Source organism: Ammospiza nelsoni, chromosome 13 (assembly GCF_027579445.1).
Source record: "Ammospiza nelsoni isolate bAmmNel1 chromosome 13, bAmmNel1.pri, whole genome shotgun sequence".
NCBI lineage: Eukaryota > Metazoa > Chordata > Aves > Passeriformes > Passerellidae > Ammospiza > Ammospiza nelsoni.
In genome coordinates this window covers 9832809-9850221 of record NC_080645.1, presented here as the reverse complement: position 1 = coordinate 9850221, position 17413 = coordinate 9832809, and the positions used below count along the sequence as shown (strand labels likewise).

General features: G+C 37.6%; 1 protein-coding gene across 1 annotated transcript in view; it reads right to left on the bottom strand.

Annotated features, from left to right (window-relative positions):
* Positions 1-1358: 1358 nt before the first annotated feature.
* Positions 1359-17413, bottom strand: part of TENT4B (terminal nucleotidyltransferase 4B) — a 41509-nt gene continuing 25454 nt past the window's right edge. The window contains 10 exon segments of the mRNA XM_059481332.1: positions 1359-4327; positions 5521-5685; positions 6262-6449; positions 7926-8029; positions 8137-8263; positions 8650-8863; positions 10144-10272; positions 12225-12332; positions 13356-13476; positions 16244-16290. Of these exon segments, the coding sequence (XP_059337315.1) occupies positions 4148-4327; positions 5521-5685; positions 6262-6449; positions 7926-8029; positions 8137-8263; positions 8650-8863; positions 10144-10272; positions 12225-12332; positions 13356-13476; positions 16244-16290 (1383 nt within the window). The 3' untranslated portion in view covers positions 1359-4147.

Below are 17413 nucleotides of genomic sequence, written 5' to 3'. Positions count from 1 at the left end.
CTCCAAATGCCTTTTATGCACAGGACACCCAAGATTTTTCATCTTCCCCTTCTAATAGGTGTACTTAAATGATTTTCAGGATCCCATCAGCTTTCAGCAATTAACTTACAGCAAAATAAAATTAAAATTCTTTTTCTAGCCTTGTTTCATCCATATCCTGCACTGCTACAGGAAGGAGCAAATGGAACAGGCCACCTCTGAGCTGGCTATTGCCAAGAGCATGGCCAAGATTCCCAACAAAGGCACATTTTATCTCCTATGGTTTTTACTCTTTACGAAGTAAAGTTGTAGTCAATCGTTCTGTTTTAAGATCTATCATGAGTTTTAGCATCCATCAAGATGTCAAATGGCTGGCTGCATTTATTTACAATGCATTTTCCAGGTAAGACTATTCTCTAACCAGCTGCTCACTTCAAGATATACTCATGATGACTCCAAACATAAAATGGAAAAGGTCCATTTTGAAAGGACATTAAAAAAGTTGTCACCAGCCACTGGACTACAATTATTTTCTAAAGATTTAGTTCTAGGAAAACAAGTTTGGATTTAGTATTTCAAAACCTGAGCTGTAAATTCTGACAAAACAGAAATCATGTCTCACAAACAGGAAGATTTAGTTACATTTCAGCTTCTTTTCTGCCACAAGAGAGAAGACTGTCAATTAAAAAATACATACATTTTTAACCACAAACACTATCTGATCAATTTTCTTTTTAATCGAAAGAGTCTCAGCAAATCAATTTAATGCCAAACAGGACAATATACAAACATTCCAGATTATTTATGTACTTCCAATGGTGTGCAGTGGAGCACCAGAAGGAAAAGTACCAGAACCTGCAGTATGTGCACGTCTCCCAGGGAAGGACAAGAACACACTTCAGTAACATCAGCTGTGCTTCAGGAACTGCTGAACATGGATTTTAGCTGCCAGTAAATCCAATTAACTCTTGAATAGTTCTACACAACCCCCTCAGCATGGCAGCTTTGAGCAGCTGCTGCCCTGCAGCTGCAACACCATCCCACAGCTGATTTCAGAAGACAAGGAAAATGCATCCTTCCATAAGCTTCCTGTGTATTTGAGGATGAAAATTAGACAAAGATCATACATTAAGAAATCATTACACATGTATTATCTTCCATTTATTCCCAAGCTTACAGACTCTGCTCCAGCTTTCCTGAAAGGAAGACCAGCAGACCAGGGCCACCTGAACAAAATCAGCTTCCAAACTCCAGGCAGAGGGCCCAGAAGTCAGCTGGGGAAGGACCCTGATCCTACAAAAAATGTTACTTGAGAAACTCTTTCCACAGTGCTCTGAAGGGGAAGACAGGGTGTCAAGAATGGTGATAAACTGCAGTAGTTAGATTAAACATTTATTTTTTTTTCATATATTCACAAAATCTTCACAAAAGTATTGAAACTCAAAAAGGAATTAGACTTGAGTCAAATACAGAGATGAAATGTACAAGACAAATGAGCAGGCAAACTAAAAGGTCTTGAAAGTATTTTACTTCAGATTGAAAAACGAACAGTTCAACTGTTCCGTTTAAATAAAGTTTTGCAAGATATACAGTATTTTATGAATACAATGCTGGTCATTTGAGGCAATGTAAAATACCTCAATTTTTCCTTCATGCTTTTTTTTTTTTTCTTTTTTTTTTCTTTTTTTTTTCTTTTTCTTTTAGAAAGATACTGTTTACCAAAAAGAAACTTGAGCAGTCCAGGAAAAGCTTTTTTCCATTAAATTTATGAAAACCATAAATTGAGGCAAACCTAAGATTCCCAATGGAATCAAGATTATCTTCCCGCTACCACCACCTTAAAATTATCACATGCTTATTGGAACACTAATATCTGCACCCTAGGAGTACATTTGCTTTCAACAATGAGGGTGATTCTTTTAAAAACACTTCAGTGTGGTAAATGCGATACAGATCTTTGCAAGTATTAAGTTTTGGAACAGTTTTGCTAATAGCAGCTAACAATACTGGATTAATATAATTTATAAATAATTGTTCCCTAAGCGGTGAACATAAGTCTACACATTCACAATAATCTAAAACAAAATAAATAGTGACTATGCATAATGTGGTACAACTTTCACTAGTTTCTATGAAGAAAAGCTGAACATCTTGATAAAATTATCTGATCAAATTAAAATATGACTCTAAAAATTAAAAAAAAATTGTCAAATTAACATCACGTAAGCTTAGTGTTGGAGTAAATGTTATGACTTGCTGTATTTTTGGAATATATATATATATATATTTTCCTTTTTGAAGTAAAACACTTTAACACATTGAAAATGTTTATTAATTTAAGTGATAACATTGGTTCTGGTCTCATTTTACTTTAAAAATCATTGCACTCATTAGTGCCCATAAAGGTCAGGTTGGTCTGTAGTATTCTGTAAATGTATATAAAAAGTTTCTCAAAGCTAACAGTACTTTTTATAAAAGCATCATCTCAGAACTGCTGCATTTAATACAGCCAGGTATGCCAAGTACAGACTCTCCTCTTTACAGAAATATGTGAAAGTAAATGCCACTTAACTCTCTAGCACTGAAGTGTCCCCACTCCTGTTCCAAACTATGCCTGTGAGTGCAATTTTCCATTTCATTCACATTCATGGCATCAAAGGTACTGCAACCTAGACTTGTGATGTGACTGAACCTCACACGTGTGGAGTTTCAATGAAATGAGAACTAGGTCAATGAAGAAATATTAGGAGATATGAAAGGTTTGGGTCTTTAAGGCAATATAAAGTATATTTCATTATTTGAAATTGTTTTGTTTTTAATAATTAAGTGTATATATAAAAATGCCTAAGAGGGGAGTGAGAAAAAAATACTTTAATTGTAAAATTTACTTAAAGCTTCAACAGTTATCATCTCCTACAGGAGTTAGCAAAAATATAAAAGACAAAAAAACCCAGACCTGGAAGGGGGAGGAAAGGCACAAACAAGGAGGCATGGGATTAAAGCAGCCCAGGAATGCAAATGTCTGTAACAAATTGACTTTTGTTGTTTAGTTTTTTTTTAACCAAAAAAAAAAAACAAAAAACAAAAAAAAAAAAAAAATCATCACCATCAATCAAACAAAAACCAAAACAAACAAAAAACAAAACAAAAAACCAAAAAACCCCCCCAAACCCCAAGTGGCCCTTTATTTTTCCTTAAAAAAAGGAAGGAAGGGTCGAGGAGAGACCACTAAGGGGAGGAAGAGAAGGATGCAACTATAAAACCCCATTGCCTGAAATGATGGCACTCTAGAAAACAAGGTGAAGGTTACTTCTCAGAGATGACAAGCTCAGTGTCTACACAAAGTACATGTACACTTTATACAAATGAAAATCTTCATTTGTCACCATAAACCTTTCTTTCAGAGGAACAGCTTTTGCAGATCAAAAGTTCTATGAGATCTTCCAAATGCCAAGAAAAGAAAATCTGAGCAATACAACTAGTAATGTCTCTTTATATGGATGTTAAGATGACAATTCAGATTATTTTCCAAACTAATCCTGAGAAAAATTTATGTTTACAATTTAAACAGTAATGTTATGTAAAAAGTATTAACAAATCCACTATTACAAATGTCAGTTTTCCTATATGGTCATCTATATATACACAATAAAATGGTAAGTATATGCAAAAATAATTAAAAAATCATGCACAAATTACTTTCACCTTTAAAGGCTGGGTTTCCCTCAAAATACAATTTTTTGCCTTTTTTTTCCTATTTTTTGTGTTTTATTTGTTTGTTACCACCCCCTAGACACACTGAGTACTATCTCTACAGGTCAGCATGAGCTGATGGGAAATACATTTATTTTACATTCAAGCTTTTATATCCTAAATGACCCTGTTGTAGCATATGACTTATCAAATGAGCAGCCTTTTTCCTCATTTTAAAAAATTAATTTTTTCCTTTTTTTTCCATTTTTTTCTTTTTTTTTTTTTTTTCTTTTTTTTGTTTTTTTGCAGTGATCAATCTTCATGTTCCGTTCCGTGGCGAGCTGGGAAAAAAAAATGCAGTTGCTAATCTATGTCTGAACAGTCTGAAGCTCCAGAAGAGATCCAAGGAGTCACTATCAAACTATCCTGTAGCATGAGATCATTGCACACAGAAGAACAGTCTTAAAGTAGTCAACTATCTACAAAGGTCTGACAGAGCTGCATCCCTCTTGTGTTTCCTCTTTTTGCCGTGGAAAAACTGATGGTGTGATTTGCTGCCTTGGTGCTGTTTGTTCGTGACTGAGGTACCATGGCTTGAGTTTGTTGGACCTTGGAAGCCTTTGTTAGAGGAGCGGAATAACCGTGCGGATCCGTGCTGTGGAGGAAAGAGAACGTGATCAGCAATCCCTGCAGTGGGAAAAGGCATGGCAGTCACACAGCCCTGCTCCTGCACAACCAGCACGCTGACCCCTGAGAACAGCCTGGAAAACCTGCCGTGGCAGAGGGAACCTGGGACAGCAGCACTGCAGGGCCAATCTCCCACCCGGGTGGTTGCAAACAAATGTTCATCTCTAGCCCCTAACAAGAGGGGCAGAGCACTTGGAATTTTGGAAAGTATAAAGGTATTTTACAGAAATGTCCATAATCTAAGACAGCACAGGAAGATTGCTCAAATCTGTGCATGCCCATGATCTGACATACCCCATCTTTTCAGAGACGAGATCATGGGCATGCACGTTCCAGCCTGGAATTAGCTCTGCCCAATAATACAAACACACACCCATAGCACAGCCAAGACCAGGTGTGTGAATTGTCCTGTTAGAAGACAAATCATCAGCAGATAAGAGGCATGTCTTCAGAATTATTTTCAAGGAAAGAATTCCAGAAGGTTGTGGACTATGTTTCAAACATAAAGACCCAATTTCTGAAAAAGTGTAAGAATTTAAACTGCATATATCCAGGGTATACTGTATATAGAGGCATAAAATATTTTCAGAATACTGAAGCATTCCTCAGTTGGAAAATCTCCTAAATGTATAAGTTCTGACAGTTGTCATCATAAGGATGTTTGGCCATAGGGGAAAATGAGGGTGAATGTCATCTATCACAAAGAATCTTCACCTCCCTTAGTGGAAGACAGAGCAACAAGTATCAACAGCTAAAAGAGCAGTCAGTCAGAGTTTTAAACACACATTTTTGCGAACTGCTTTCACTGAGTGTAGGCACACCTCATCTCTCATATTTTGCAATCAAAACTTGGCTGGTGTGCTTTTTGCAAAGGAGGAAATGGGTGCAACACAGCTGAACACCTCTGGCAAATTTGGTGTACAAGTCAGACCAACTTCATCTCTTTTAAAGCTGGGAAAGCCACGGTTGCAAATTCATCTGTGCAAGCTTAACAGAGAACCAGGTGGCTTTAGATACAATCAGTGCTGGGAGATTTTTAATGGGGCAAAAGGGAGGTGAAAAATGCAGTGTTCCCTTTCCAGAACAAATTACCCTTCCATGGAGGATATGTGTAATATTCAAATAATCTACACAGTTGTTGTTTTCAAACATTTCACAAACCTGAGATTTGTTCGTGTTGCTGGATGTATTGGCTGTTTGGCTATTTTGTGTTTTCCCACTTGACTGGGAGGATTCCAGTGACACTTCTTGTGACCCCACTCTGTTTGTGGTAGACTGACGACAACTCAACTGTTTAGAGGTTTTGCAAGGTGTTCCATCAGAATCCTTCAGGAAAATGTAAAGGATTAGTGAGCTTTTCTTAAGAGTGAGTATTTCTAAAAGTGAATTTTCTTTTAAAAATAAAGTTAACAGTGGACAAAACTGAAAACTTGTTTACTTTACTAGATATTAAAATTCTTTCAATCCAGAATTCTTATCAAGTAAAACAGATTTAAAGATGTATTGATATGTGATTCTGGTTTTGAGATTTGCCTTTTATTTTTAAAGTAAAATTCCCAAACAGATATTTTTGAAAGCTTTTGGCCTGTTTGTTTTTTAAAGCATGTGTCTTAGGATTACCAGTCTGTTCTATTTTTGAAATACAGTTTTCCCAGAGAAAAGAGGGCTGTGAAACTTTGTGTCTATATATTCACTTTCTACATGTATTGTGTCAAAAACACACTGCAACTTGTATGTGTAGAAATTGCATAAGAATTAACATCTTATGCAAGTTAGGATTCTGGATGAATTAATTGACTAGGATTGTGAGCTCCCAAAATGTATTTTGTGACAATATAAATCAGAGGGGAAAAAACCCAAAGAAATTTTAAAAAGCAGAGTCAGAAAACTTCCAGTACTTACTACATCACTAGAGCTGGACAATGTAGATGATGATGATGATAAAGGACCTGATGAAGAATTTGAAGAATGTTTACTAAGTGTTTCTGAAGTTTTATTTCTAGGCTTTCCCAGTGCTTCATTCTCTTCAGCAAGATTATTGTTGCATTTGTCCAGCTGCTGAGTGTCTACTATCAAGGTTACTCCATTACCTAGTAAAAACAAAACAGAAGCATCACCACACATTTAAATGCAAAAACATGTTGCCTTGAGGTTATTTAATATAGCTCCTAAGATACAAAATACATGTTACATCCACAGTAACACATGGACATTAATGCACTGAGCACTGCCCATGGTTTGAGATGGAAATTAGGGACAGAAGATGTGGAAGAAGGCAGCAAAAAAGTTCAGATGTGCTGCTGTAGATTGTTCCATGCCACACTTCAACAGCACTCAAATACAGAGATTTAAATTCTGTATGCCCAGTACTCAGCAACTCCAATTTTTCTTCTGCTGGAGCTTCTAGGATCAGATGAACTCCAAATAAGCCCCATTACTTTGTAGGATTTCCTACACTGAAAATTCAAGATACAGAACTCTCATATATCACTAAGCTCTGCCTTAAAAAAACAAAAGTTGGAACTTAGATCTGAACTAAATCAACAAGACAACCACTTTTACTGTCACAGGGTTATTAATACAGGGTTATTTTTCTTTTTTGATTGCTGCTTTATCAGAAATGAGACACTTAGGAGGTAGAGATTTACATGATGTCTGTGCACAAATGCAGCTAAAAGGGAGGTGATGGGAGCTCAGGGCCTGCAGGGTCACAGCTCCAATGGCACAGAGCACATCCAGCCGACAAATCACTCACACAGCTTCTAAAAACAAGTAAAAAAAATCCCAGCCTAGCCAAAAGAACGGGTCCTTGAAACATCTTCTCTGATTAATCGCTAACAAGAGAACACTTCTGACAGGAAACATTCTAAAATTAACTGGAGAGCATGAAAATTAATTCTAGTTAAAAAAGTTCCAGACAGCAGATACACCTGCACCAAGAGAGGGTGGCAACTGGCTGCTGAAGTCAGAAGATGGGCAATGGATTTAAGGAGATTCCAAAGGGCATTGTCACCAAGTTCTCTGGCTCAATTTTGTGTTTCGATTTGTTAAAAACAAGATCATGATTGACATTTCAAGACTTGTCTGTTTAAAAGACTTATTCCACTTACATAGTGAATCCTGGCTTAAGTATTTCTTCCTCAAACATTTGGTGTTAGACTTTAAAATTACTATTAAAAATGCAGTATTTAAGGATTCAGATTTAAACTAGCATGCCCAGCAATTTTTGTTAAAACCTTGTCCATATTTAAAGGACAAAGGAAGTGTGACACTGACAATGTGGTAATTTCAATTGGAAGTTTTTCCAAAGTCTCTTTTTGGAAAGCAGCACTCTTTACAGATCTCTCTACTAACCAAATCCATTGTCAGTACAACAAAGATGGGGACATTTTACTCTTGTACAAATCTGACTTTTCTGGATGAAAAGACATGAATACTGAAAAATAAAGAAGAAACTACTAGTAAGATGCACACATAGACTTATGTGAGGCAAAAGTAACAATAAAATCTATACAAGCAAAATGTGCAGGAAGTTTCTCCCTCATCCCTGCTGAGTCAGAACTCACCATTACATGAAGATTCTGTTCTGCTTTGCATTCCCCACTGCTTGGATATCCAATCTCTGTATGTGGCCACTTCTTGTGTAACTCTAATTATTCTCCCTAATATACTGCAAACCAGGAAAAAAAAACAAAATAAAACCATCACCACAATTAATTTTTAGAGACAGAAAAATGTAAGCAATGAATGTTTGAGATTTAGACTTGGAGACTTTACCTTTCTGTTTCGTTGTTAGGATAATATTTAGCTATTGGGGAAACAGCATGGCTCAGAACAACATAGGCATAATCAAAAGCCTGCTTCACTTGCATGGCACCATAGGAACTCCTCCCAACATCATTACCTTAAAATAAGAATATAAATAAATGAGTAAGATTGAAACTATGGTCATGACCTTTCAGGCACGAGACAGTAATCTGTTTTTAAAATTGCTCTTAAGTCTCAACTAACTGTAGCCACCTCTTGTAGAAGAGGATTAGCATAAAGCAGAAATATTATATATATATATATATATATATATATATATATATATATATATATATATATATATATAATTTATTTATTTATTTAGCATAAACAACTTAAAATATCTACAGGGATTTAAATGTAAAGAAGTCCAGACTAGCAATTCTCAGGGTACAAGTAAAATATATGAAGAGAAAAAAATCCTGCAGTGCATCTGTTAAACATTTAATAGTAGTGCTATTCCATTTTGGTTTCTGAGGATACCTGGCTGTAATGGATCCTCAATGTACAGCATTGATGGTCTGTAGCCATCCAACATGCTTTTCTGCACTTCATCCTTGGCAACATAAGAGCCACCGTCCTTTATTCGGATTCCAGTCTTCAGATAATTGAAGTGACGTCCATACAATTCAAAAAACTCTATTAAAAGAACACCATAGTTGGCATTGGGCATACAGGCATCTTCCCTGGGATGCAGCTATTAAGAAGAGAGAAAAAAAAGATCATTCTTTTATGACTTCAAGTTCTTCACTTTTTCACAGCAAACACGTCTAAATACAGAAATAAAAAATAAAACAGATATGTCTAAATAAAGTATTTTCCCTTGATTAAGCAGTTTTGCATCTCTAAAATAAGATGCTATGACAACTTTTATAACATAATTACCTCTTCAAAAAAAGGCTGTCAAACACTAATCTTTGTGCATTTGAACTTTTAGTCCAATCAGTGAACTTCCAGCACTAATGGCAGGGTTCTTGTGCAAAAGCAGATATTTGTACCTCACAAACCTGGGTCTGCAATACAAATACAGACTTCTCATGTGCACAGCTAAACACAGTTTAGCTCTACTGTTAAGGAAACAGCCTGAGAGGCAGTCTGAGTGGACAAAACCAGCTCAGAGTTGTAACAGATATGAAATTTAACTTTTTTAAAAATATTTTTTAATGAGCAAATGGAAGTGCTGTTACTCAACATAAGAAAATGGATTAGGAGAGATTATGGTTTTAAACTATATGCATGTTGCCCTTATTTGTTTTGTGCTCAGCAGGGAACTGCAAAGGCACTCAGCAAACACCAAGCTCCAGTTCCAGGCTCGGGTTTTAGAGTATTTACAGTCTGGAAAAGTGTGGACATACACTTGCAAACACAGCTATACATAACATTAGTTCAGGAAAAAGAACAGGGCTGATACAGCCAAAAATCAGCTACTTCATATTTGTTCAGTATTTCCTTCTCCCAGGCACAACAATATAGATTTAGCTCATGCATTTTGTTCTATTAGATTTAAGAGAAAGTTGCAAAAGATGTTTTGTTTGATATCAGCTTAGTAATCCAGAGAACCAAGATTACACTGCATTTGTGAAAGCACATACAGGGTGTGTGACCTGGAGACCAATCAGGACTGTCACAAAGGACAGCTGCAGCTAACACCAACCTTATGGAACTTGTTCCAAGCAAGTTATACAATATTCAAGTTGTTTTACCATGAATGACACACGTCGCATCATGGGTATCAAAATCATATATATCAGTGCCTGGCATTGGTACACCAACAGATGTTCTAAACACCTTTTGTACCAAAAGTATCAGCATCAGAGAAGGAACAGAAGACAGATGGGACATATCTAATTTTAAATGAAAAGGGGGTGCAACCCCAAAAAGTGATAGCTTAAATTATTAAACTGGAGGGTTGATCAAATTCCTTCTTAAGGTGATGTCCTTAGGCACAATGGCATTGACAGATTCCATTGAACTTACCTGAAGGAAACTGACAGCCATTAAAAAGAGACTATAAGAACCAATTCCACCTGTAAATACTTCATTAAGGTCCCTCTGTAACAGGAACTGTTTCAATACTAAAACTAGAAACGGTAACACAGGATATTTCTGAAAGAGAAAAACAAAGCTGTTACAATACTGTGATGCATGCATGCAATGGAGAGCATATTGAAACCATGTTTTACTGTGTTTTGCCTTTAAGGTAACTATCATTAATCTAATCATTAATCTAACCTATCATTTTTAGTAACTGTGGAGAAGAGCCAATGCCCTGCCTACAATCAACACAGGTATTTTACCTGTTTGACTCTGGTGGCAGATATTAACAAGAGAAAAAAGTTATCACATTGTAAAATCAGAAGTATTTGTGTTGAATATATATATATATATACACACACACACTTACTTTTCTCATACAAGTGAAAAATATGGCAAAGGAACAACTGTGGAGACACTGACATCTGTAACAAAACCTTCTTGCTACAATTGAGAGGTAGCTCAAAGTGCCCTGAGACTTCTGTCCTGCAAGTACTTCAGATGCCCAGAGTTAAAGAAAGCCCTTCAAAATTATTACACCCAGGTAACATCTTCAATAAAGCAAAATACCTTTGGGTAACTGGTCCTTTAAAGGGTTTATGTGCATGGATTCCCCTAAGAGGCGGCTTTGGGACAGCAGTGGAGGCTGGGCTAGGCCTGCACTCTGTACACCCCTCACAGGGGAGGGGCAAAAGAGGACTAATAAGATCACTGCTTTTATCAACACAGAGCCAAAAAGTTCCTTAGTGTCACAGATGAAATGTGGATCACTATGTCTGCGACTGCAAAAAGATTCAAGGGAAAGAAGAATTTTGCCAAGAACCTCTCTGCAGGAGCCTTATGGTGAGTACTGGGAGTCCCATCTAACTGAAGATCCCTAACTATCTAACCAAAGATTTTGAACTATTAAAAACTTCCAGTCACAAGCTGAAGTGTTGAATATCAGTATATACCAAAATTTAGAGATGGGATTTTTCTTGGAAAACTGCACACCCTTAATAAAGGCTCCAACTGCCTCAGATTTCCTAAACAACCTGGATGAAGAGAAAGAGGCATTTCCAAGCCTAATTCCAAATATGACATCTCAGAAAGGTACTGAAGTTATATGTGATAAAATAAGACCCAAGAGAATGCCCTGCAAGTGTTACATAGAGAGTGCCTCAAGAACACCAACAAAGTCACTTGGCAAGAACACACCAAGTTTTCTCCAAGTCAAACAAAGGACCCTCCAGAGCAGCCTGTGCCACCTCCTCCTCAGCTGCCCGTGCTCAAGGCCAGCTGTGGTGTGGCACAGCTGCACAGCCTTGGCTCAGCCTGCAGGGAGAACAGCCCTGTGGGAAAGCACCACGTGGGGAGCCTTGCTGGGAGTGCCTCCACTCTGCTCCAGAGCTGCTGCCCTGCACTGCCAGCCTGGTCCATGCTGCCCCACACTGCTGCTGACCCTGGCCCTAGCCACAGCCTGCACATCCTCCCTGGCCACTTCTCTGCCCCAGCTGCTGGCACCAGACCTGCTCTGCTCTTTGGGCTGGGGTACCACAGGGCTGCATTCTTGTCCCTGCTGCCACACACAGCTCCTGCTCCATCCCCAGGGGCACAGACCCCTCTCACCCCCTGACCCAAGGCCAGAGGGTCACACGTAACCCAGGCAACTTGATTTTCTATGCTTTCACACACAAAAACACCTTCAGGCTTTCGTGAGAAGACTATCTCACATCTTGAAATTCTGAAGTGCAGAGCTCAATGAACTGCAGTTAAAGGAGCAGAACACTTAAAACAGGCAATAGTGCATTTTTCTTAATCATTGTACCATTAAAACTACTCCATATTTTATTCTTCTAATTTACTATCTTCATGCTTTTTAAGGCAATATATCTACAATTTAAGACTATCCCTCAGCATTATCAAACAACAAAAAACAACAGAGTAAAAGTGTATCTCTAGTAAGGATGCAGTCAAAGTAAAACAGAAAATAAAATTAAGTTATCAAATACTCATTGTGTAGTTCCATGAGAGTGTTGCCTAACCTTGATAAAATCTTTGATGAGCTGGGCTGCTTTAACCCCATTCTGTACATTAAAGCTTATATCAACTTTTACTTCAGTGAAGGAATCTGTCAGTTTAATAATAGGTACCTGCAAAAGAAAGATACAATAAGTCAATACAGATTTCCAAGACACACTTGGTTTCATTTATGACTTATATGCACCAGCAAACCTGAAGTTTTTTATGAATTTATAGAGGAGGTAGGCAGTGAAATCAGGACTCCTATTTATGAACTCACTTGCCTTGCCAATCTGTTTACATAAACTTGGCTTTTCTAACACTATTTTCATATTGGCTTTTCATAAACACTATTTTCAATTTACTGTCCTGCTGAACAGAACTTAATGCTTCACCTTCCAGGTGATTTATTTTGGACTGGTTTGGGTGAGTTGCTGTTGCAGCAGCTCAGCTCTGGTGGAGACCACAGACACCAGAGGGAGACAAACACTGGAGAAACAGAGAAATGGTCCTGGAGACATCAGAAATGACACAACTCATGTCACCGGGGTCATCACTTCCTCACCAAAATGAACTTCAATTAAGAAGTACAAGATATGGAGAGTACTCTGATGTGTCTCCACCTGAGTGACCATCAAATTTCCTCTCTCTACTAATAACAGCTATGACTTAGATATCCCAATACTCTTACAATTAGCAAAAGATAGGAAATTATAATAGAATTTATCTATTTTTTGCAAGACATACCACTACCCATTTAGACAATGCTGTACTTAGTACTTCTACATGAAAACTGATTATACCTGCCTACTTGCAAGAAAAATTACTTATGTAAAAACTCAGTCCAGAAATGCCCTAGTTTAAAAACATCAATGCACAACACTGACTAGTCCAATCTCTCTTAAAAGCAACATGTTGTGCATATCAAATATCAGACAATTTCCACAACAGAAAAAATGCTTTTGTTATTGCAGTATCAATTATTTTGTTGGTAGTAAAAATCATACTAAATAAAAAAGTTCTTTATCTTCTATTTCAAATTTAATATACAAAATAAGTTACTGCTTATAAAAATTCATTCTTTTAACCAACATCTTTCTTTGATTAAAAATTCAGCTTAAAACAAGGGAATACCCTCTTCCCCCCAAACTTACAGTTGCTTTATCTAAAACCTTTACTGAGTTTTCATCTGCTACATTGTGCTTTCTAAGAGCTTCCTCCAGGGTCCAAAGAGGTAATGTCTCCCATTTTCCAAACACAACTAAATCAATATCACTGAAAAGGAAAAAATATATTTATTCAAATTAAAAGAATGAAAAACTTAAAATACAAACAATTGACATCTATACATAACTCGAATAAAGCTGAGAGAACATAGCTGAACCAAATAATTAATTCTGATTTTTCCCAGGAAATGGCTGGAGATGAACTCTTACACTTGGGGAAATACAGACCATTTCAGGTTACTTGGAGGAGGGGACAGATAAACATAAATCAATTAGGCTGCAAAGCCTAAAATTGGTCTCCTCAGGCCACACTGTGAGCAGAGAGGGATCAGCTTCTCTGGAGTGATTCAGAGCAAGAAATGAACTTGTTGTGAATCACCACCTTTGGGCTGTATTCATCAGGAATGTTGATTTAGCAGCCTGACACCAAAAGGAAAAGTCCAGTTTCCCATCCTCTACCCCCACATGCATGACCCTGTCTCCTCCTTTGCTCCAGGTCTGGTGTTTGTCTAATCCACAGCAAATCAGTTCAACCTATCAATGGGTCTGGCAGAAACCTTCTTCACTCCCCCTTTAAAGGACCCACAGAACATTCTGGGGTAACTTCCTGCCTCTCTGCATCTCTGAGTTGGTTTTCTGGATGATCAGAGCACCAGAGGGCACAGGGGAAGCTGCTGGCCTGTAGTACCAAGAACAGGGACGAGGCAAGGGAGAAGAAAACATGGCAACTTGGACTTCAGGAAGCAACAAGCTATTAAACAAGATCAAGCCACTAATTAACTTCACTCATTAACTCAGCTCTTTGAAGGGGTGTCTCCATCCTACTACACTTCCTCCCTACGCACACACAAAACCATTTCATTACACAGGAAGCTGACACCCTAATCCAATCCCTGAACTCAAACTCAAAAGGTGGCTGGTGTCACATCTGAGCCACTGAGGGCTACTGTGAGATCCTGAGCTTCTCCCTCCTTGCACCCTAAGTCCTTTGATTCCCCTGCTTGGCCAGGAACACAGAGGAGGTGAGTGTGCAACCCTATAGTTATGCTAGCAGGGTGCTTCAGTGAGATGGGAAACTGAGCAACACAAAACTCAAAAAAGTTAAGAAATACTTCCCCCTGCAAGAGATCCTATAGATCTGCTGATTGACAAACACCACTGCTTTAACAACCCCAAAGAAACTGCATCTGCACTAGATGAGCTGTGTCCTGAAGCAGCAGTTCAGCCACAGACTGCTGGGCTGACAAGGACAGGCAGCACCTGCCTCTTTTTCTGAAAGGTGTTCAAAACTGGCCTGGGCAGCAGGAAATGCTGCTGGACATGTCTCTTCTAAACTGAATTCCTGTTAAACCCACTGCTGACAGTTAAAAACAGGAGACATTTTCCTGATGCACACCAAGAGAGAAAAAGCAGCTCTGTTGCCACCTTGAGCACAGACACTGCCTGCAAAGGGACACAGAGATACAGCAGCAAAGTGCCCAAACCTTCAGCAGCAGCTTCAGCTAATGGATACAGAGCAAATCCCAACAGAGAGACACAGCATTACAAACACACTTCAGACTTTTCTGAACCCCAGAGCCTGAGATCTAAACAAACTGTTACTGAAAAGGAAGGGAAAACCTAGGGCAGAAGGAAACTTTGATAGAAGGCAACAGTGAATTAATGACCATAATGACTGTTTTGAAAGTTTGGCAAGCACTGCCACAGGAAGGTTTTTTGTGGGTTTATGTACTGCATTTGAAGTATCTGCATTTGTTCTCCCCCAAAACCTCACCTGAAACAAATACTCAAGAAAGGCAGTATATGACAACAGAAAAACATTTTTGTTACATCTATTTCAAAACAATCACGGAAATATCGTAAAATATCCATCAAGTCACCAGGAATATCTCTCTAGCATTACCAGCATCAAATCATATTTAATTAAGCCTATTTAAAATAAATTTTAATAAGGCCAGAAATGAGGCCAAATGTGAAAACAATGAATATTTGCACACCTCACTTCCGGCTTTACAAACAAAAAGTGAGAAATTCGACTTCCTTACAACTCCTGAAACTAAAGCAGGAACTAAAGCATCTGTCAGGTTCTTTCTTTTACAAATAGAGATGGAACAATAATGAGGATATTCCTCACCTGCAGTCAGTACTAGATGTCCTCCTGTTCCCAAAGTATGGAACTCAGTTCAAAAGCTATCCTCAGATTTATGCTATTTAAATGTGTTTATCCCCTACAACCATTTAAGCATTTCACTCAATTTCTATTTAGTTGTCATAAATACTCACAATTTCTACACAGAAGATACCAGTGTCACTGATTAACGACTCTTTATGAAAACTAGCAATAAATTTGGAAAAGGTAGATGTTGACTATTGTACAGATTTCACAAAAGAAGACTGAAAGAAAAAAACCAGTTCTGTTGTAATATTTTTTCTTCAGCGCTAATATTAACAATGTTACATTAAAGGTTTCGATTTAGTCATCTGTGGAAATAAAATTTAGCTTTTCTTTTAGGGCCAACATCATCTTTTTGCATTAATGAAGCCAAATTCCAACACAAGCCTTTTCTGACCACATGGTATTTCAGAACCTTCTACTGATACATGCAAGATCTATATAGACACATGTTACAGTCAATAGTCTTATTTATTGCATTTCTGTACACTTTGCAGAGAACTAATAGCTTAATACTTGCTTAGCATAACAAGTATTGACACAAGTAGCACAGATCCTGAGAGAGCAGATAAATCACCCCAGGGTTACAGGTCCAACAAGTTACTTTTCTTTTGTGTGGAATTTACACTGAAAAATTACTAACCTTGTAGGTAAATATAAACCAGTTTTAAAACTTCCAAATATCTGCACCTGAAATACAAGAAAAGGATATATGAGAAAACATATAGGATGAATTAAGAAATTTTTCAGGCTTCAGAAGACAAAGTTTATTAGGCTGCTTGTAAAGGCTGGCTATTGCTACCCTCCATTGGTAGATTTTGGTATTGCTAACAGGGACTGAACACATCTGTTAAAGCATACATACCTTCAATGTACTGCAAACAGCTGATCCTCATTGTTTTTACTCATAAAACATTAATAACTTTGCCTTTTCTAATAAACAACTGCATTGCAATGTAAAAATTGTTCCCATGACCAAATTTGTCAAAAACCCAGAATCCAAGATTTTGAAATGTTTAACGATGACAGAATATTTAAGAAAAACAGTATCAGTTAATTTTGATTTTTGTTTTCACATCTCAAAGTATACCTCTCAGTATCTGAGCATTTCGAAGTCTAACATATTTCCATTGCTTTGCATACTTAAAAAAAACCAATTCCATCATGCCCCATTTTTTTCTGCATTACAAAGCAAGTAGCACAACTCTGTCTATTTCTGCTTAAACAACAATTGGAAGTTTCGGAGAACTTCACATCCCACGGAATTACTTTATTATGCTGTAATATCTAGCACTGGAGGTGTAAACCATCAGGTTTCCCCTGTAAGCTGTCCAAAACCACGCTCTCATTACCTAGCCAAGCCTTGCAGGGAGGTCAGACTCATGTGCTGAGTCTCAAAGGGAGGTTGGGGAGACTTCAAAGTAAAAAATATCTACACATTTGAGCTAATTTTCAGCCATTCTTCTGATGTTTCCTGGAGCCACCTTATACAGACTTGAGTATTCTGCTTTAATGAGTCTCATACACCAGCTTGATTGCCACCTATTTGTATGTCAATGACCCACTTTTTATGTTTTTCCCCTTCAGGATAAGAAAAAGGGAAGAAAAGATGATGTTTTGCAAGTGCCTTAATACTTTAGTAGACTAAGAAGCAGTTTGAGTGCTTCTTCCTGATTATTTTTTATCACTTCAGTCCTCTCAGCCCCTCACCCCAAGCCCAATAAAAAGTTAATATTGACAGTTCATAGCTTCTCAAACTGGCAAAGACTGTGAGAAGTGCCACAGCATGAACATCAATATTGTATAAAAGCAT